At 41.7% G+C, this 22,352-nt stretch overlaps 1 protein-coding gene across 3 annotated transcripts in view; it reads right to left on the reverse strand.

The window, feature by feature from the left end:
- Window positions 1–22,352, reverse strand: part of WDFY4 (WDFY family member 4) — a 144,536-nt gene that overhangs the window by 121,505 nt on the left and 679 nt on the right. For 2 of the 3 annotated variants that reach the window (XM_040606885.1, XM_040606887.1), the window contains exons 2-10: window positions 17,455–17,727; window positions 16,131–16,245; window positions 15,433–15,536; window positions 13,822–13,968; window positions 13,253–13,442; window positions 11,942–12,131; window positions 3,090–3,250; window positions 2,289–2,741; window positions 574–678 (exon numbers count right to left, since the gene is read on the reverse strand). In XM_040606885.1, the coding sequence (XP_040462819.1) occupies window positions 574–678; window positions 2,289–2,741; window positions 3,090–3,250; window positions 11,942–12,131; window positions 13,253–13,442; window positions 13,822–13,968; window positions 15,433–15,536; window positions 16,131–16,245; window positions 17,455–17,715 (1,726 nt within the window). In that variant the 5' untranslated portion in view covers window positions 17,716–17,727. The remainder of the gene's footprint in view (window positions 1–573; window positions 679–2,288; window positions 2,742–3,089; window positions 3,251–11,941; window positions 12,132–13,252; window positions 13,443–13,821; window positions 13,969–15,432; window positions 15,537–16,130; window positions 16,246–17,454; window positions 17,728–22,352) is intronic. The other variant, XM_040606886.1, reaches the window with a different exon arrangement.

Genomic DNA, 22,352 nt, shown 5'->3' on the forward strand with positions numbered 1-22,352 from the left:
TGAAGGGGACTGCTTAATAGTTTGTGACAATAATTTGCACCATGTAAGATGCTGCAAACATGATGATTCCAGGATTCATGAGCAAATTGAGTAGATTCCACTATTCAGAAGAGTTCACTTCTGTATTACTATGTTTCACTATATTCCCTACACATACAACTCTTAGATATGCAATACTAAATGTATGAGCGTTACTCAGCATGTGTCTGATCCTATCAAGATTTCAAATAATAGATACCACAGAAGAAAATCTGGATGAACAAACATTACCCAAAACTTGCGGGCAGAGTCTTCTTTTCAAGGCAAGATTGTTTTTTCTATGTAAACATTTCAATAGCATCCACACAGATGAGGGAAGCAGGATGGGTACTGGGATAAGGCTCATTACGCAGGATGAGAATAACTTTGCCACATTTCTTCCTGGTGTATCTGTTATCCCTACATTTCTAAATTTTCTCCTTCACTTCTCACTGAAGCACAAAAGTGGGAAAATTTGTTGGTGCTCCTTAAGAGGCATAGTGGTCACTAACCACCAAATATCATAAAGTAAGGCAATTATATGTAATTTCTTACCAGTGTTCCTCACAGACCTCACTGTAAGGGCAGCCACCATCTTCAACATCACAGCATTTAATTCCTTCTCAGTGCCTTCTTCCACACCAGGCAGATGCGTTCCAGCTGTCAGTTTATTAGAAGTTGTAATATAATTTATACAAGACATAGGTAACTGTAGCTAAAATATGTTAAACCAAAAAGCAAAACCAGTTCCCCAGCAGATTCCAGTTTTCTCTTAAATATGGCTTACAGGCTACTTGAACCCTAAAATGAGCAAAAAATACGGACAGGGCATTGTCTTGTCATCAGGGTCTAGTCTGGGATTGGGAAACACAGGTCTAATTCTATGCCCTGCAGCCCAGATCTTCTGCATAACCACAGGCAATATTGGCAATTGTAGTGTTTCCACTTCTCAACTGATGTAGAGTTAGTTACCTGTTTAGTGATCCTTAGCAGAAACACACACAATTAAAAAGAAAATTATGGATTATGAGCTGTGAAGTGATGAAATGTTAAGCAACAGAAGTACTCAAGTGTCTAAACTAAAAGTGAAAAGCAGAAACTCCTTGCATATTCAAAGGCAAACATTTCCAAGATTAGACAGTGTAAGGTAGGTTATTTTTAGATCTAAAAGTCTTGAAGTTTGCAGGCTAAATTTCTGGAAACCAAAAGAGGGAAGTAATGATCACTTCACACAGTGCCTTTGCTCCAGTCCCTCTTCATCTGTGTGTCTAAATTTACAAATTACATAGCTATTCAATTACTCATTCTATAAAATTTAAATCACAGAGTGAAATGGATGCAAAAACAAAGAAAGCACCTACACACCAGCTTTTAACCAGAAGGTACGTTTTCAAGAACCTTGGTATGTATCTTGACAAACCTTACCTAAGTCTCTTGTACAAAACTCTAGTTCTCCAATATAAAAAATGCAAATCTAAGTATCCTTGCAGTAATGGTTATCTGCACTCTGGAACGTTTTCTGCAATTCATGTCCCTTCTGCTGTTTGGAATAAATGTGTATAAATAATTTAATTGTGCTTGCTGCATCAGAAGTTATACCTAGTACTTTGAGTCCCTCCCTCCTTTACTAAATAACTATTGCACTGAAATTTAAAGACATTTCCTAATTCATACAGCACAGAAAATGTTACCATGCATCTTTCTTTAATAGCAGTTATAAACTTTTAAATATCTGAATCTATTCCCTAAGTCAGCTGTATTCCACAGTTACTATACCAGGACCATCACCTTCCTGTTTTCATAATAGGAAATAAACTATATCAGATGACAATGAGTGGTAGTAATTGCACGTAATATATGGTCAAAATTCAAGGAACTGCTTTCCATTATTATTCCTCAGGATTAAGTCTTATTTTCAGAGGAACTAAGCACTGAGAAAAAATCTTCCTCTGCTCTCAAGATGGCATCCTAGAGAACCCCAAATTAAGACCTGTTTAAAAATGTGGGCTGAATGGTACCCTCCAGAATAATTCATCATACACTGGTGAAGAATAGCCCAGAACTGTTTAGGCTAGCAAACAGAATAATCAACAGCTAAGATTTCAGAGATGACCCCCAACTTAGTATGTCATAAACTTAGGCCAATTGGCTTGAAGACAAAACCTAGCTACTTAGTATACAAAATGTATAAATTAACTGTAGAAAGGGTTTCATTAATTCCCATTGATCTTCCTACTTCAACAGTCATTGTGAATGACACTAAGTTGTACCTGACTTCCTGAGGATCTTGGCTTGTCTCCTCAAAACAGCCAGCAGTAGGCCTAAGAGCCCAGAGTCACGGAATATGTCACTGAATAACAGGTCCTTCTTGGTCATGCTGAGAAGGCACCGGAGAGCTGTCAAGGTGCAGAATGGCACTATGTTTTCCTTTATTAAATACTGAATCTTCTTCAAAATTTCATGGGGGACATAAGACAGGTCTAGCACTATGGACTCCACCAGTCTGAAGAACTGGACTTGGACTTGGTGTGGTTTGAAATGGATTATGTCAGTAAACTGGTTGATAGGTTGTAGTGTCCATTCCAGAAGAAAGAAGTTCACTGTATCCCAGGCCCATATGGTACTGATTGCTGCCAAGATTCTTCCACATAAGTGCTGGTCATTACTTTTCTGGAAAATGGACTGCAACACCTGAAAAGCTTGGAGGTTTTTCACTGTCATTCCTGTGGGATAAAACCAGGTAAGACCATTTTTACATCAGCGCTATTTGAGACTGCAAGCACAATAACTATAATGTTAAATCATGTCTGAAAGTGGAAATAGAAGTCACAGACATGAGGGATGTGATTGGGAGGCATGTTCTCAGCCTCGGATCAGACCCTACAGCTGACATGATCAGTTCAGTTTGAAATAGGTAAGAGTCAGACTCCTGCAGCGTTAAGGTCACAGAGCAAAAGATGCCATCTCATACTTCTTCCTCCATCTTAAAACACATAATGAACAGAGCTTCACTTTTCTATGACCTGCTACATAGCCACATATAAATACAAATATATATATACACACTGTACCAGAAGATCGTGTCTGTTCAAAATCAAAGTGCGGTAACTGTGGGTGTACAATATTGCCAGAAACTTTCAGTTCAGTTTTTCCACAGGTTGTAAGGCAGGTCAGCATGTCCAAGATCTCATCCAGATAGGGGTCTGCTTCATTTTGCTCCAATCCCTCACATCTAGGAACAAAACTTGGGAGAGTCATATGTTCATGCCTTAGTAAAACATTTTGGATATATTACCAGGTACTGAGTACACAGGAGCTACCCATCTTACTCCCCACTCCTCCCCAGTCTATTTTACTGTTGTTTTGCCTTATTTCTCTGACTTCTTTAACCATTTTCCAAACAGTAACTCCACACCATGGTAGCACATTCTGAATTAGAACAAAAATTTCAAACTTAAAAAGAATTTTGAGGAGTCTTCTGAAGAAAGGGAAGGTAAATGTTTGAATTTAGTCCAGGTAAGTGTACTTTTTTTTATTATTCATTATATCCAAAAATGCCTGTTTTGGGGAGTAAAAATTTAAATTTTATGAGAAATCAAAACATTAAACCAGACACTTCACCTTAAAAGGCAGGCATATGGTTGACAAGGTAAGAAACTTGCTGACTGAGATAAGTAACAGAAAAATCTCAGCCCTTTGGAAGGGAAAAATATATTGCCTGAGTGTGGATAGCTGGCTAGCTGAAAAAGTTCACATAGACATAGTCCAGCTGGCTGGACAAAAATGCACATCACACTCAGCTTATCTGAAGTAAAGCAAAAATACACTGTCCTTGGCTGGTTTTGTTACACAATAACAAGATTGCAGTCAGTAAAGAATGTTGCAGGAGGGAACAGATAACTACAGAAGAGAAACTAGGGGCGGGCTTGGTATTTAGGCAACTAAACAATAATGAGCTTAACTTTTGTAATATGTATGAGCTAATTATAACAAGGCATAAAAGGTGACTGTAAGGCACAATAAATGAAGTCTGCTGATCACTCATATTGAGTGACTGCGTCTTCCCTCCATCGTGACAAATGGCGCCCGAACAGGAACCCTAGAGAGGGCTGAACCTGCGAGCCACGAGTCGATGGAGATCGGTACCGGTCCTGAAAGCAGTGCAGGAGGCGAAAGGGAACAGTCCCCGCGCCCGGGAGCACCTACAGAGGGTCCCGCCGGCCACCGAAGTCTCGCAAAGGCTGCAACAGCGCTGATGACGGTATGGAGAGACATGCAATGTACGATTTGCTCAAATGCTTTTTAGAAAAGTGCAGCGTTCAGGGCATAGATTGTAAAAGGGAATTACCCGGGTTATTAGCTTATGGGGTAGCGAAGGGTCACTTTGGGAATCCAGATACGGTTTTCGAGCATGCAGAGTGGCGTAATTATGGGGACACACTCTTTGCCGAAATAATAGCCGACAATAAAACTGCCAAAAAACTAATGAAACCGTGGCAAGCTGTCGCCAATGCCCTTTTGCAACATCGAGCTGAACAGAGAGCGGCTGCTGCTGCCTCTGAACAACTGGGAGTTGCAAGCGGGACTGCAATAGCCATACAGCAGGAGGAATCGGCTCCCCCCCCCCCCCCCGATTGCCCGTTGCCTCCCTCGGTGCATACGCTGACGGTTCAACAGGGGACTGCGGGGAGGTGGGAACAGTTGCCCTTCCCGTCGCCGCCCTCTTCGAAACCCTCAGCCCCTCCGTCGGGGAATGATGAGATAAACGAGGAAATAGAGCGTAAAAACCCAGTAGAGAGTAGGGAATGTACGAATCCTTTTGTGGAAAGTTTTCAGGTTGCCCAAAATAGGCAAAAGGTCTGGAAGCAGATAGCAGAAAGTGCTATGCTTGAGGGTGAATGTGATTTTGCCGCAGGAATCGTGCATGAGGCTTTCCCAGTCACGTATTCACAGCCAGATGCACAGGGGAATATCATGGTTTCTATCACTAACTTAGATTGGAAATTATTAACTCAGCTACGGGCTACGGTGAGTGAGTCAGGTTTGAAAGGGGAACCCACCAGGCAAATGTTAGATTATATTTGGGGAACTAATATCTTACTCCCGAGTGACATACGCAGTATAATGAAGTTAATCTTGAGCCAACATCAGCAGCTTCTGTTTAATGCTCATTGGCAGGCTGCTTTTCAGGAATCGACAGCAGTGGTTAGACAGCCAGGGGACCCACTGCATGGGGTTACTCTACAGGAGCTGATGGGTTTAGGACCCTATTTTCGAACCGAAGCTCAGGCACTGATGGGACCGGATAAGGCGAAGGAGGCGATGAGGCTAGCTAGACTAGCGCTTGACCGTATAAAGGAACCTGGAGGAATCCCTTCGTATATGGGAATCAAGCAGGGAAGGGAGGAGCCATTTGGGTTATTTATCGATCGGGTAGCCAACGCCATACAGGCGGCTGGGGTGCAAGACTATCTCAAAGGCTCTATTTTAAAGCAGTGTGCCATAGAGAATTGTAACCCAGCCACACGTAACATCCTAGCTACGCTACCAGGGACATGGACCATAGAAGAAGCTTTAGAAAGAATGGCACAAGTGCCAGTCGGGCCCCAGGCTATGTTAGTCGAGGCAATAAAAGAACTAGGGAGTGCTTTAAAAGAACAGGCGCAAGCTACCCAAAGTCAGGTCTTGGCAGCCCTTGCTCCTTTGCAAGCCTCTGCTGGGCGATCAAATGCCCGCGGCCCAGCTCGTCTACGGTGCTTCCGTTGCGGTGTCGCCGGACACATGAGACGGGACTGCAATGCCAACTCTGTATGGTGTCGAAACTGCCGCTCAGACACTCACAACGAAGCTGCTTGTCATCGATTGGGAAACAGGCGACCCAGCGGGAAGAGCCACCCCGCGCCGACACAAAAAGCGGCTGCTTACCCAGCAGCACAAAATACTTTCCTCTCTGACCCACAACCAGCGGAAGCCTCAGCTTGGACCTGGCAACAACAGTAGATTGTACCCTATTGGACTCAAAGCCTACAAAACTTGCTACTGGCATACAAGGACCAATTTGTATAAGCAGACAAGCTGTTGGAGCATTACTCATAGGGCGTTCATCAGCCACCATGTTGGGACTCAATGTTTTGGTGGGACTGATTGATAAGGATTTTCACGAAGAAACTCATATTATGGCTCAGACACTGTTTCCCCCACTCTTTATACCTAAAGGGACCAAGATAGCCCAGTTGATTCCACTACCGCATCTTGCAGGCACCCTCCAACCATTGCAAGAACAACCTCGAGGACAAGGGTCTCTTTGGGTCTACGGGACAAATGGCTTTATTGACTATTGGCTTGGGTCAACGACCACAGCGATCGGTCACAGTGCAGTATGGAGACCAGACACTCTCGATTACTGCGCTGTTGGATACTGGCGCTGATGTCTCTATAATCAGTGCACACAAATGGCCGGCACATTGGCTAACCCATATGACCAATGCAGGAGTAGGAGGATTGACCCTCGCTCGCAAATCCCCCCTACTGCAATGGACTATAGCTGACAAAGTCATAAATTGTTGTGTCTCGATTATTCCACTGCCTGAGGGGGTGCATGCTTTGATAGGCTGTGATATCTTGGCCCAAATGGGGATGGTCCTCACTTCAGACCTCCCTTTCTAGGAGCGGCCATTGCTTGGACTTTCCCGATCCCACTCCGATGGAAGACAGAGGAACCAGTGTGGATAGAGCAGTGGCCGCTAAAAAGGGAAAGCCTAGAACAGGCGCATGAACTGGTTAAAGAGCAGTATCAACAAGGTCATTTGCATCTGTCAACGAGCCCCTGGAATGCCCCCATCTTTGTTATCAAGAAAAAGTCTGGAAAATATCGATTGCTTCACGATCTGCGAGCGGTAAACAAACAGATGTATGATATGGGGGCCTTACAACCTGGCTTACCCAACCCAGCTATGATACCGGAAGGGTGGCATTTACTCATTGTAGATTTGAAAGACTGCTTTTTCACAATTGCTTTACATGAAGATGATAAGCGCAGATTTGCCTTTACCTTACCCGTGATCAACCGGGAGGGACCGGATCAACGCTTTGAATGGACAGTCCTCCCGCAAGGAATGAGAAATTCGCCACCTTGTGTCAACTCTATGTTGATGCCACACTGCAACCTTTGCGACAATGCTGGGCTAAAACTTTAATCTACCATTATATGGATGACATCTTGTTAGCACAGCCGACACCCTTCTCTTTACAACAAAAACAGGTTTTAACAGAACAACTCAAGCACAGAGGCTTGGTAGTAGCACCCGAAAAGCAAGAATCAAGCCCCTGGAAGTATCTGGGGTGGTGCATTACTGATACAACAATTCAGCCTCAAAAGTTGTCACTCCATCTGGATATCCAAACCCTTCACGATGCCCAACGACTGCTCGGTGATCTGCAATGGCTCCAACCTGTAGTGGGCATCCCCAATAAACTATTAAATCAACTACACCCCCTGTTGAGAGGGACAGATACCTCAACCCCAGTACAGCTTACTGAACAGCAAGAACGAACGTTACAACAAATAGCATCAATGGTGACTACGCGTTCCACGCATCAGCGTGTTGTAGGGTTACCCATCGATTTGACTATCTTATGTGGCACTCGGTACCTCATGGGTGCTCTAACACAGCGAAAAATAAAAACGGGGGAGAAAGGGGAGTACACCACCATCGTATTGGAATGGATAGCTCCCCCGCTGCGACCACGACGCACAATACAAGAAAAACTTTCTACGCTGATGGAGCTGATCAAGAAAGGTCGCTGTCGTATCTTACAGGTGGATGGCACTCCTCCTGGCACAATATGGGTGCCGATGAGACAGATCGACTGGGAGTGGTACTTGCAGAACTCCGAGGAACTACAGGCTGCATTACTCCACGATGGAGCAGCAATAATAGTTAAACCACTCCCATCGCCCATCCTGTCGTGGATGGAGAACATGGGCTGGATTGTTAAGCCGAAGCGATCCAGCCAGCCTATCCTGCATGCTCTCACAGCCTTTACTGATGTGGGTCGACGCTCTAGGACCACTGCCATAACGTGGAAAGATGAGCAAGGGTGGCAACACCAAATTCTACAAGCGCAGCCAAAGTATTCCCTACAGACGCTAGAACTCTCTGCAGTGGTCTGGACATGTATTAGATGGAGAGATGTCCCGATGAACGTAGTCACAGATTCTCTCTATGTTGCCGGCGTAGTCAGCCGGATTGAAGATGCAAGCATGCGTGATTTAAAGAATCAACGCTTGACAGAACTACTCGTGAGCTTGCAGCTTGCAATCACACAGAGATCGGAATCGTATGCGGTGATCCATATCCGAAGCCATCAGTGGGAAGAAGGCCTCGGAGAGGGCAATGCTCGAGCTGATCATCTCATCGCAGTCGCTACTGAACCCCCATTAGCACCATATTGTTGAGCCCGAGAAGCCCATTCGATCTTCCATCAAAACGCGAAGGGGCTGGCACGAACCTACAAACTCTCTATGGAGGAGGCTCGGGCCATTGTGAAGGCTTGCCCTATATGTAGTCACCATAACTCAGGCTTAGGGCTCGGTTGCGGGGTCATCCCGCAAGGACTAAGGTCTAATGATGTTTGGCAGATGGATGTTACTCATGTTCCTGCATTCAGTTGATTGAAATATGTGCATGTTCCTATAGACACCTATAGCCATATGTTATGGGCCACACCACAGCCCGGGGAAAAGGTCCGGGACGTGCGCCGGCATTTAACTAGTTGCTTTGCTGTTTTAGGGGTGCCTATTATTATTAAAACTGATAACGGACCTGCATGTGGTAGCGGATCACTTAAATGCTTTATGCAAATGTGGAATATTAAACATGTTACTGCAATCCCTCATTCTCCAACTGGACAAGCAATCGTAGAGCAGGCTAACAGGACGCTAGAACGTTATATAGAAAAGTTCAAAGAGATTCAGGATGTAAGAGAAAGGGTAGAAAAGGCTCTTTTTGTGCTTAATCATTTGTGTGTATTTGGGGACAGTAATGAGCCGCCTACAATAAGGCGCCACGCTGGCTCAGAACCTCCCAGGCCACCACACATGAAAGTACTGTGTAAGGATGCAAAAACAGGACAATGGGTAGGTCCTGTGGAGGTGATTTATGTGGGGCGTGGTTATGTCTGTATTTCTACCGATTCAGGTACTATTTGGGTTCCCAGCCGTTGGATAAAACCTGCTGTAGAGCACGCTGGAGGAGCTCGACGCGAGAACGCTGCTTCGACTGCACCGTGCGATAGACCCTGTTCTGGAACCTATTCGACATCTGTTCCGATCCCACATACAGGGGATCACGCATGAAAAACTCGAACTTTTGACAACAAAGATACAATCTCATAACCCAAGGCCAGTTGGTCACTCCAGCTGCCTTAAATGTGGTAACTGTAACTGTGGGGCATGGGTATTGTTATGGTGTACAGGGTGTTACCGTGAACTTTGGATTTATCAAACATAACTGCGAGGGTTGTAATGTGGGAATTGTGAATTTGTTTAGCAAAAGCAAACGCTTATTAGAGCTTCACGCGATTAGGAAGAAAGTGACCAAAATCCTTATTCAGCAACAATCCCGAATCATCAATAAGAGGTGTAATTGCTGGCCCACGGGCATGGATGTGAAGACTTTGACGGGATGTGTTGCATGGATCTAGAGGATCATTCAAAATCTATACATAAGGAGATACAAGACCTTATCAGCCACACCCAGCGTGTACAGAAAGATATCGGGGGTTTTTTTGGCTTAGACGCTTTGGGAAATTGGTTGGGACTAGGAGGCTGGCTTAAAGGCATTTTGCAAATGGGATTATTATTTTTGATCGTTATTGTAATAGTTTTAGTAGTGCTTAGCTGTGTATTTTCCTGTGTTAAAACGCTGTTACTGAAAATGGTCAACCAAGCCTATGTCACCCAAAATAAAAAAATGGGGGAATTGTGGATAGCTGGCTAGCTGAAAAATTTCACATATAGTCCAGCTGGCTGGACAAAAATGCACATCACACTCAGCTTATCTGAAGTAAAGCAAAAATACATTGTCCTTGGCTGGTTTTGTTACACAATAACAACAAGATTGCGGTCGGTAAAGAATGTTGCAGGAGGGAACAGAACTACAGAAGAGAAACTAGGGGTGGGCTTGGTATTTAGGCAACTAAACAATAATGAGCTTAACTTTTGTAATATGTATGAGCTAATTATAACAAGGCATAAAAGGTGACTGTAAGACACAATAAACAAAGTCTGCTGATCACTCATATTGAGTGACTGTGTCTTCCCTCCGTTGCGACAGCCTGAGCTTTGTGAATCAGACATAAAGATGGCATCTCTCTCCTCCATAAGGAGATAGTTTGACCTGTAATCCCAGATTTGCCATAGTTTAGACTGAAGTGGGAGTCTGTCAAAAGGCAGAGCTACTTAACATGTCATCCTAGTCTATACTGCTTAGAGAGATCGATTCTTAAGGAAAACTGCAGCATCTGGGCATGGGTTGATGGCAGAAGAAAACAAAATTAATGTGCTCTGCTTTAATTTAAACAATTAAAAAAAAAGGGTGGAGGGTGGGGGAGCAGAGCAAATGCTAGTATCCAATTTGGTGGGAAAGACTGCAATCAAGCTTCTTTTTACCTGAAAAAGAAACTCCGAACATCAGAGAAAAGGAAACCTGGTCACACAGCACATTCAAGAAAGAAGCTCTCTGTCAACCCATTTCTGCCAGTATATGTTAAAAAGAAAGACAAATCTGAAGCCTTGAGCACCTGCATGCTATTTCTCTCTCCAGCCTGGTTACATCAGTTAAGAAGGATGGGAGCAGCCATAGCCCTTACTGATAAAGACTGGGCATTTCTGCCCTTATATAGTTAGAATTTCATCAGAAATATATATCTCAACACAGCTTATGACAGAAAACTCGACAATCTACAGTAACTACAGAAAACACCGCTAGAAAGAGACATAACTTTTTCCAACTGTAGGTCAATAATTTTGTGCTATCCCATAATCATAAAAATCATACTCATTTATGGATATATTTTCGTTCACGATTCAAATTACAATCCTCTATATCTAAATTACAGAATACCCACCCTCAGTCTAAGGTACTGACCAGGGATCAAAGTTCTCCACCAAAATGTTGGAGAAGTACAAGAAAAGGCAAAGCCAGAATGGAAACAAGAATAGATTGAGAAGATCTGGAAATGCTTTCTTCATATGATATTAAAGAAAATTATTAAGAAAAGATATTAAAGAAAACCAAAACAAAATTCCTAAAGTCCTTCTGGGGAAGTGTAATATACTGTTTTGGCATAGCAAAACTCAGAGTCTGTTAGACAATGCAAGGAGACAAGGAGGGTAAAGGATTCTACTTTGTACTTTTGATTAGGATAACTAGTGGGGATTTGTCTTGATATGTTTATATTCACCTCAGTTCTGAGGAACATAACCATTTCAGATATAAGTTTGAGTGGGGTTTTTTTGTTTGGTTGGGTTTTTTGCACAGCAAGGAGATCAGATTTCCCTCTCTAGTGCTGACTGCACTCCTGGATCAAGAGTTCACCTTAACCAGACAAATGTATCTGACCTATAACCCCTCTTACATTAATTGACAAAGAACCTTCATCTTGTGATTGGTAAGTCCCTATCCCAACTGTAGACTAACTTCTCCTACCATTAGTTTCCATTATGGTTTCACTAAAAGAAGTTATGTACTACTTCCCTTCCTAAAACAGTAATGAAAAAAATCAATATTAAGGTCTGTATTGTTGGCTTTGCATCCACACAGGATTACCTACATGACTCATATTTTAAAATAAACAACATGCATTCTGAAAATGAAGTTTTACCACCCTCTAGAAGCCCACTTAAAACCTCTTTACTTACCCAAGTAAAATTTTTAGCAGGAGTTGGTATCCATCATTATTCTCGAACTCTGTTAACAAAGCTGATGATATGGGATAGGAATCTTTCACAAAGCACAAGATAATACTAGCAGCTTCACACACATCACAGGCAGGTAGGTTGTCAGCCAGTTTAAAGAGATTCTGAATAGCTATTTTAATGCAGTCCACAGCTATGTGGAGAAAAAAAAAAAGCAGGTATTTAAGAACTGACAAACAAGTTCAAAGTTACTAATAAAAAAGAAACCAGCACATTTGAAAATGTATTTCCCAGTAAAACAGGAATCGATTCAAAATTTTTCTAGGTAAAAAAAAAACAACATCAAGAGGATATACGAACGTCACACCTGTTTTAGAGGCCACATGAAGAACATTTCTGATTTTAAAGTATGGATGCATGCATTTCTTTGCTTAACTCTCAGCTGATTCAGTCTCAGGAGTACAAACTTCAACTCACCCACTCACCAAAATTTGTATACAGTAAATCCATCTGTCTGAATACAAGGTAAGCAGAGGCTGACATATTTTATTGTTTTGTACTAAGTCAATCACACATTCTATGTGAAGTTAACAGATGAATTCTTCCTCAATGAGGCTTGCTCTGAGCAATGAAGCTTAGTTTTCTTGTCTGATCTGATGGCCAGTCCTTCCAGGACAGCTTCAAAATGTCTAAACAGATCAGTAATCTTAGAACTATTATTCTTCAGTTTTTCAATCTCACTCAGGAAGCCAAATTTTTTATTTTTAAAAATAAAAATACCTATATGCAGTTACTCCATGACAAGGAACACTGACAGTATAGTGTGGATTATAAATTTATATATTTTTTTTCCTTCTAAGAAATATAGCCTCCTGGCCTTTGCACTTCTTAGTAACAAGAAGATTGCTTCCTTTAATAAAGCCTAGGAAGAAACGAGGATGTACCTCTGCCAATCATGATGTTGCCCCAAAAGGTACCACTACTCTGGCCCTCACGTTATATTTAGAGTGCACATGAATCTTAGGCTCATACATTGAATCATACAAAAATCTTGTCCTTTCCTACATTAGTGTGGTAGGTGGGATTGGCTCTTGCCTGTAATTTTATTATTTTTGTGTGGAAAAAACTCTTCATTTTCCAGTTGGCTATCAGTACTACATAAAGCTCCTGTCTAGAAAGCCAAGAGCCCATGTATTGCAGTTGACTGACTACCAGATGATGTAAAGATAAAAATCTATCCCAGGTAGACTGTTTTTGAGAATTCATTGTCGGTGGAGCTATACGGAAAGGAGAAACCAAATCATTAAACCAAACCTTGAAGGTACACAATGCTGCTTTTCGTCTGAGCCTTTGAAATTGTTCTCAGCACACGGCCTGTAGGTGCTTTCCATGAGTGGCTACACTGGTCCCAGAGTGAAGCAGTTGCTATTATTAATGACTGAAGCTTATCAGCTGCCAGAAGTTCCTCTACACCTTGTTCCTCTCTGTACATCTTAAGCATTATCTGAAAAGCAAACAAACATCAACTACTATAAACACCTCTGCAGATATCTGGGAGATTAAGAAAAATTCATTAGGGGTGGGATTATAGTTTGATACTAATGCCAGAAGAAAGGATGCAGTGAAATTAACAAGTTAAACTACCACTAGGATATTCTTAATGGACTTTTTGCCACTTAAAGTCATGTTGTTTTGTTTAACAAAAAATATGTTTAAAAATAAATCTCAGATTGTTCTATATTGCTCCTGATACTTGTTCAATGGTTTTCAGTCCCAATTTTTTTTTTTTTTTTTTTTTTTTGCAGTTTGAATCAATCATAGCTAAAAGCCTAAAGGAACATCTGAGTACTCAGAACAAATGAAATCCCAGAGGTGCATCTCACCTGAACAACCATGTCCTGAGTTTGGGTGCCATCCTCGCTTATGTCTCCATCATCACTGATTTTCTTCAGAGGGAAAGTAAAGAAAAGGTACAGGCACTGCATCAAAGCAGCTGGAAGGCCAGATGCAATTATGTTCCGCATAGTTCTCTAGGTAAGGAAAATAAAAATCAGCTCCTTCAGAAGATGACCACAGTTTCCTTGTGTTTCTACACACTGAGTGTAGTCATGGCAGATGAAAGAGCTACTTGAGCATTTTACTCTTACAAGTTCTCCAGGGCACACAAGCATGGCAATCATATAGAATGGCTGTACAAATCCACTTGGCAGAAGTAAACACACTGACCGTGTGTTGCCATAGCTATTACCAGGACTTCCCACTCTAGCTGAACTACAGTTTTGATGGAGATACTGACTATGTCCTGTACAAGGAAACCTACAGCTGATAAAGCATACGGCTTGCAAATTAACTAGCAGCTAACATAGCAGTAAGTCCAGGGGCAGACAGTGCCCCCTTTATCATTAGTTCACGGGATACTGTGCAGCTACAGAAGTCTAGTATGTTAAAATCATTAATTCTTTATTCGCTCCTTGACCCAGCCAGCAGCAATTTAGCTATAATACCTTTCCTTTTGTAACATACTGCACAACTGCACACACCTTTCTAATTATAGATTTTATGAATGCAAGAAACTCCACAACGTTTCTCAACACTTAGGTTCTTCCCATCTTCACTATGGCTATGCACAACTCAGAGAGAAGTCCCAGTGTGCCTGCTTGGCACACAATAATCAAAACAAAAATCAGCAGAAAATTTAACAGAAAGGTGAGGTTTGTGATATGAAGTTTGAGTGTGCGCCACAAAAAATAGCAACGTCTTAAATCTGTGAAAAAAAAAAAATAAAATCAAACCTCATCAGGAACTTCATGCTGTTACTAACTATATATAACTTAATAGAGATCCTTATGACACAGAACATGTCCACTAGAAGCTGACAGTAATATTTTATTTTCATGTATCTGGATAAAGATAAGAAACTGCTCAGCCCAAAGTCAGGGATAGATGTACCCACAATGTCCATCAGCAAGCTGTACTGCTGATGCCAGTCTGCATTCAAGATGGCTGTACAAGTACAGTTTGTGAAATGTTTTGAAATGCTTCAAAGTGAGAGGCTATCAGGATGGAAAATCCAACCATGACATTACCATATAGATCCTTATTACTCCTCTTTTTGATATGGAAGCTGGAGTGACAAAGAAAGGTTGAAGAGCAGTGATACACAAGGAGGGGAGGGAAGGAAGAATAATCAGAGGAACACTACAAAAAATAGCTGCCTGATGATCAAAATAAAAAGGGTATGTGAAAGCACAGAGCACACACTTCCCTCTTCATAGAAAAGCCTGAACTATAAACCTGGTTGTGTGTCCTCTACCTGACTGTATACCTTGGGCATGCTGAAGCACAAAGCATTGCGGATAACACACACATGAGACTTAGGTGTTCCACTGTTGAGGTGGCTACCCAGCTTCTCTGAAATAAAAAGGAAAAAAACCAAACCAACCAACCAAAAAAACCCACTGCCCACAAGACTCCTTGGTAGTCATTTCTCTTACCAAGTCAGTCTGTGAGAGCAGATACACTGATTTCAGGAGCAAATGGCCATCTTCTGCTTCCCCTTTCTGTTGCAGCAATTGCTCCAAAGCCAGACGAGCTTGCTCTGTTACCATAAAAATATTAACCTTTAATTTATTTATGAAAGATTAAAATACTGCATTGCTCCTTTCTTAAAAGATCTGACAAATTTAACAAAATTACAGTAGCATGAGTCCACTGAAGTGAATAGAAGGACATAAAAGGATTTTGCTGCAGCACCAGGTTAAGATCAGTTCATGCAAACTACATGTTTCAAACTGACAAGCTTCACTAGGAATACCAGCTCAGTTCATGAAGTCTGCCAGCAGACCAGCGTGAAGAATGTACAACAGCCACCAGGAAAGCCATGTGTGGCTAGCAAGTATTTTTATCATTAAAGAAAGCTCCTCAGAACAGTGTGTAGCCTACTCTTTTAGTGCATAGCTGCAGTATTATACATTTCCAGCTACAAAAGTTCCAAATCCAAGGTCAGCAGGACATACAAGCCCAGTTCTTCAGTGCAGTCATCTAAAACGCGTGCTAGCTCACCACCTACTAAAAATCCAACTTGCTACACTTACTGTTTTCCTGTTCCCCTCCTTACTTCCCTCATGGTAAGCACAGAGGATATCTGAATGACAGCACATTCCCAGAATAAAAGGATCCAGTGGATAATTACCTGCAGGTTTGCCATTGAGGTTCCTCTTAATTTCTTTTGTCAGAAGCTTGGAAACCTCACTGGCTAACAGCTGAATGTTGGGGAATACGATTACTCCACCAGACTGCTCCCAGGCCTGAAATCCAAGTGTAACTGTTAAGTCTTTCTGATACAGCATGTCTTTGGTAGATTTAGAAGTACTAATAAATATAAACAAACAAATATAAAGCTAGCATACCCCTGCAAAATTCTCTCCCCAGCCAGTGTAATCCATTAAGCAGCATTTGCTAGACAGGCAGGAGCCTGACACTAGTTACAGAAGTCAACTCAGAGCTACTTTTTGAATCATGTAATACACCTACTAGAGAACATTTACATTTTCTAAGTTGAATACAATCGAAACAATGTAAATGTTTGTCATAGCCCCTGTGTCACTAATTGTTTGTAACTATTTCCCTCTCAAATGGTTTTTAGGCTTGACTTTGTGGAAAAAATGTTCAGAAATAAAAAAAATAATCCAGTAGACTAATACTATCGCACCCAACTGGCCTCCTACAATCAGGTACTATTACTTTTATATAGTCACTACACTCAAGGCTTCCCCCAACCAGTCCTTTGTTTGTTAGTACATTACAGAGTTATTACACATTAGAGTTGTAACATTAGTTACTCATCACAGAGCTCTTCCAGTTTCACCTTTTAATATGGCCATCTCAGAAATTGTTGGCTGATGGAAACTGTAAGGCATGGGGTAGGGCAGCCTGCTAACTAAAACGTTGTAGTTCTCAGCTGTGTCCCCCAACCACAGTATGACCTTCCCCTCTTCATGCCACAGTTTCCCTGTCTGTGATGCAATCCCTCTCAGGCACAAAACTTAGATATCAGCACTGTCATTAACCCAAAAATTTCCATCTTAAGACTGTACCCCTGCCTTTCCCCTCGCTGGCTGCATGCCACAGCCCCACAGCCACATTTTCCCAGACTGAAACTGTGCTCAGCCCCCCAGTAAGCAATAAAACAGATGAGGCAGACATGAAGTGACCCCTTCACAGGATACTGACTAGGAAACAGGCCCGTCACATCAACATACCCTTTGTCTCCAATAGTAGGATTTAGCCACTCCCCCCAGGTACTTTTGTCATGCTAACATAGCAGATTAGTTAGATAAGAGGACAGGAAACTTTGTCCAGGCTTTCAATGGAATAAAAGTAATTATCACCTGGACAAAGTGATCACCCTCCAGTTAACTCCACCAGCAGTTAGGGTCACCACAGAACGGATAGAGCAACATAAACTCAAATTTACATCCTTTGCATCTGCACCAAAGGCAACAAGGAGAACAAACCTTTAAGAAGAGGGGAAGAAATTCTAGCAGCCTTCTCTGTTTCTCCTCTGGGATGAGAAATGGAGCCACCTGCTCATACTCTACAAACTGTCTGCCTAGATTCTCCCACTGGAGGTTATGGCTCTGGGGTGGCTTGTCCTTGCTGTGTGCAGGTTGACCCAGCTCTTCTGCTTTGTCTCCATCATCAGGGCTTTGCTCTTGCTGTCTTGCTTTGCCAGATGAATCCTCCAGCTGCCATGCAAGTTCAGCTGCTTTGTCCATGCTGAAGTGAGACTCAAAGTTAAAGATACTGTGTTATTTACAGTTAGCATAATCTCTTACCAGTCCCATGAAACTAGGCCCTGAAAGTTTTAACTATTGGAGTTGGGGAGTTTAGAAGTATGGAAATGCTGGCAGCCACTGACTCTTTTCCACCAATGGAAATCAGGCCTCTTCAGTTTCCATCAAAATCAGCAATATGCTTATTGGTGTCTAGGACATAGTCTGACTACTCAAAATATGACACAAATTATCATAGTGTGGGCAGGCAGCTGGGGATTTATCACAAAGATGAATGTAGATCATCACTTTACTCACCAAATACAGTCCTTTAAGAGCCTAGAAGAATATTTAACACATCATTACACCCCCTCAAAGAAAAACACCAACGTACACCCATTTCTAGGAAATAGGTTCCTTGTCTACAGTGTTTCTTTGCCATTCTAGTTTGTCAATAAATACTCCAAAAAGCAAATTACCTCAAAAACTGAGTCATATCTGCACTACCAAAACATACATTCCTTAAATTTTTAAAAAGACTTATGAGCCTGGTTTAGAAATTATAAGCCAACACTAATACTGTATTTGGGATTCTATTTCTTCACCATCCATCAGTTATGCAGCTTGATTACAGCTTGCATGCTGTCCACTCCAAGCCAGATGAACCAGTTTCACTTCCACACTCATGCAGTAGCTCCATACTGCAGAGATGAAGAGGGTGAAATTATCTTGTCACTGTGCACCACACCACCTGCAGGAAACCAATGGTCCTAGCAGACACCTATGCTTGGATGTGTATCATAGAATTGTTTAGGTTGGAAATTACCTTTAAGATTAAGTCCAACCATTAATCTAGCACTGCCAAGTCCATCACTAAACTATGTCTAAGCACTGCATCTACACATTTTTAAACACCTCCAGGGATGGTGAATCCACCATCTCCCTGGGCAGCCGGTTTCAATGCTTGACAACCCTTTCAGTGAAGAAATTTTTCCTAACATCCAATCTAAATCTCCCCTGGCACAACTTGAGGCCATTTCCCCTTGCCCTGCCACTTGTTATCTGGCAGAAGAAACCTACACTCCACCTCCCTACAGCCTCCTTTCAGGCAGTCATAGGGAGTGATAAGGTCCCCTGAGCATCTTTTACTCCAGACTAAACAGCCCCAGTTCCCTCAGCTGCTCCTCATCAGACCTGTGCCCCAGACCTTTCACCAGCTTCATTGCCCTTCTCTGGACATGCTCCAGCACCTCATGTCTTCTTGAAGTGAGGGGCCCAAAACTGAACACAGTATTTGATGTGCAGCCTCACCAGTGCCCAGTACAGGGGAACAATCACTTCACTAGCACTGCTGCCCACACTGTTTTGGGTGCAAACCAGGATGCCATTGGCCTTCTTGGCCACCTGGGCACACTGCTGGCTCAGATGTTCAGCCAGCCATCAACCAGCATGCCCAGGCCCTTTTCTGCCAGGCAGCTTTCCGGCCACTCTTTCACCCCACAGCAGAGGGTAACTGATTTTACCACAGCCCATACTCTGTCCTTTTACCAGGAAGTGGAGGGCTACAAAATTTTGATCAGTCTCCAAGGATGTCAGTCTGGAATTTCTGACCTCAACAACAATTCATGTTTCACTGCTGCTGTTTTCCTTAATTATCAGCACTAAGACAACACAGTCCTGTGACAAGAAAAAGTATGATGACTGTGCGCACAGAATAAACAGGAAGACTCTGTTCCTCATGACTACGTGGGAGTTCCGTTTGTCATATGTTATACTTAACCCTCGTAGGGGATTTCAATTCACTTGACTCATTGTGAAGCTGTACAGTGTGTTGAGAAAGCCTGGGTACTCTTCTAGCATAGAATGAGCATAGTTTAAGAGTTACTTTTTCAATGAGCCTGCTCTCACATCCCAGGTGGCATCATTCTCTTCCTAATGGAAACCTCTCACCTTGAAAGCTACTCTGCTAAGACTAAATCAATGCTAAGTAACAAGTTAACTCACTCCCAGGGCCTACATTCACCTTGGTCATTTCTATAGAAAAGCTGAGGCACAAAGAGGTGAAATGAAGTCCTTATGCTGACTCAGAAGGTCAGTGACTGACCAGTCAATGGCACTGCTTGAACTGCACTGCACGGCACTGCAAATGCGTTTATCAGTTTTATCTCTTTCTATTTATAATTTATTTTGCAGACTTTTCTTACTGGTGGCACAGTTAAGGCAAATAGGGCTGGTCACTTAAAAAATTCTCACTTCATGATTGTATGTAATGAAAGAATTATTTCCCTCTCCACAGAAACTATTAAAACCAGATATGCACACACAACTTCATTAATGAAGACCTAATTGTAACAGACTATGTAATACATTTGAGTGTACATGGAAGTCTTTAATCTCCAGAAGTACATGAAAGCAAAATGGAGGTTATCGTTTGCCTCCTTATTTACTCCAACTGTCTAGACTACAAAAGGCATATTACACTAAATATCAGTCCTCTAGTAACGGTCTGTTATCTCCATTTCCACTATCTGCTTAAAATATTCCTTCTCCTAATAGCCTATTCTTGCATCTACAATTTCATTTGGGCTTCTAAATACTTCACATTTTTTATTCCTCTTGGAGGATAATTATTCTTCTAGACCAGTCGCAGTATCACAGCATCCAGCATTCAAGTATCTTTGGTATTAAGGATAGCTTAGATATTTTTAAAATGCCTTATATGTTGGCTCTCTTCTACATCCCACCATTTGTCCTGATCCTCAGTGTAAATTAATGGCTTATTTCAGCTTTGACAAGTTATAAATATTACAATGACACAAAAAGTAAAGTCTAAGTAATAAGTATTTTAAAAGATGTGAAAGTGAAAATATATCAAATAAACCTGATATTATCATTCAGAGAGTGGTGTTAGGCAACAGAGGAAGTGGAACTTATTAATGTGTTTTCCCTTTTGTTCTAAATGAAGCTTGTGTGAAATCACACTTGTGTGGCTACACCTTTTCAGACTGATAAGACAAAAGGGAAGAAAGGTCTGACCAAAGCTGGCAGGACAGGCAGAATGCTAGTACTAAAAGCTTACTGACTGAGCAAGCATGATTTTTTAAATGACATTTTAATTGCGTTTATCTGGGATCAACTCCCCTAGCAGTCCAAAGAAGGATCCCATACAACTATAAAATCCCAATTTGCACCAAGATCAAGAAATTTACTTACACATTTAAAATAATTTCTTGTCAGAGAAGGGTCTCATGGCAAGATGGCTGACAAAAACACAATCAAGTCTCATACAAAATTTCAGAGTTTAGTCCACTTTTTATGGTAAGTATCTGCAAAAAATGTCAGATATTTGACTGTACATGGAAATATTTAACCTCCAAAAAGTACTTGAAAGCAAAATGAGGACTACAATCTGCCTCCTTATTTACTCCAACTGTTCAGACAACAAGAGGTATATTAGACTGAACATCAGACCCCTAGTACTAGGACTACCTGATTTAAATATTCCTTCTCCTAATAACCTTTTCTTGACTATTAAAACCAGGATTCTGGTGACTATCAGAAACACAAGGCTCACAGCATTCCAAAAATCCACTGAGATACCTTTTTACACCCCCTTCCCTTCCTTGGCAATACAGATAGCATTTAAAATGTTTGACTGGCATGTTAAAACCAGGGATTCCACTATCTCACCAGGAAAGCTGTCTTATGCCATAACAGACCCAAGCAGTAGAAGGCATCAGTTGTTTCTTTTATGAACCATTTTATCTCACAGATTCTAGTTTTCACCCAATTCAATTACATTCCTTCTTGTGGCTCACGCCACTCTGTGCTCACACAAAATGACAGTACCTCAGAACAAACACCGTGCCAGTCACTGTCCATCTGCAACTCTTATCTCTGTCCCTCCTAATCTCCTCAGTTCTTCCTCCCTGAGCTCCCTCTGCTTTTCTTAAATTATCTACACTTATTGGTTCTATGTCTAGCGATCATACTTGACCATATTGCATGAGGCAAACCTAAAACCACCACCAAAACAATCTACATTTTGATGTCACTCTATTTACCTTCTCCAAGTTATTAAAAAAATAAAAAAGTTAATAAAAATTCTCCAAGAATTAAAACAAGTTGCAAAATTCAATATCCTACCTATCCTTCCCAGGTCCATTTAACCATAAATTGTGTGTGGAAGGTATTCTCTCATCCCAAGTTCTGGCACAGCGCTTTATACAATAGGAGCCTAATCTAGCTGGTGCCTTGAAATCAAAATAGATAACAAAATAAGAATAGCAGAGGGGTATTAAAACATTTGTCAGCTTACAGAAGATTGAATACTGTTCAGAGAACAAGTCCTATTTCAGTAGGATATGGCCCCTACTTTTTCAGCAATATAAATATCATTTCAGCTTGTTTCAAGAAGGCGTGACACGATTACTACCAAAAGACTTGCAATCACTTACACTAGGACTTCATTTGTCCAAGCATATTTTTACCTTTTGAGTACATCTAAGTTGCACAAGGCATTTCTGCAGTACAGTCTCACAAATCATTAATTCAGTTTAAAATACTTAACTGCATTTCTCTTCATTTTTGTTTGAAGACCATCTGCATGCAATCCAAACAACAGCTCTAAAACTGACTTC

Source organism: Falco naumanni, chromosome 9 (genome assembly GCF_017639655.2).
Source record: "Falco naumanni isolate bFalNau1 chromosome 9, bFalNau1.pat, whole genome shotgun sequence".
Classification (NCBI taxonomy): Eukaryota; Metazoa; Chordata; class Aves; order Falconiformes; family Falconidae; genus Falco; species Falco naumanni.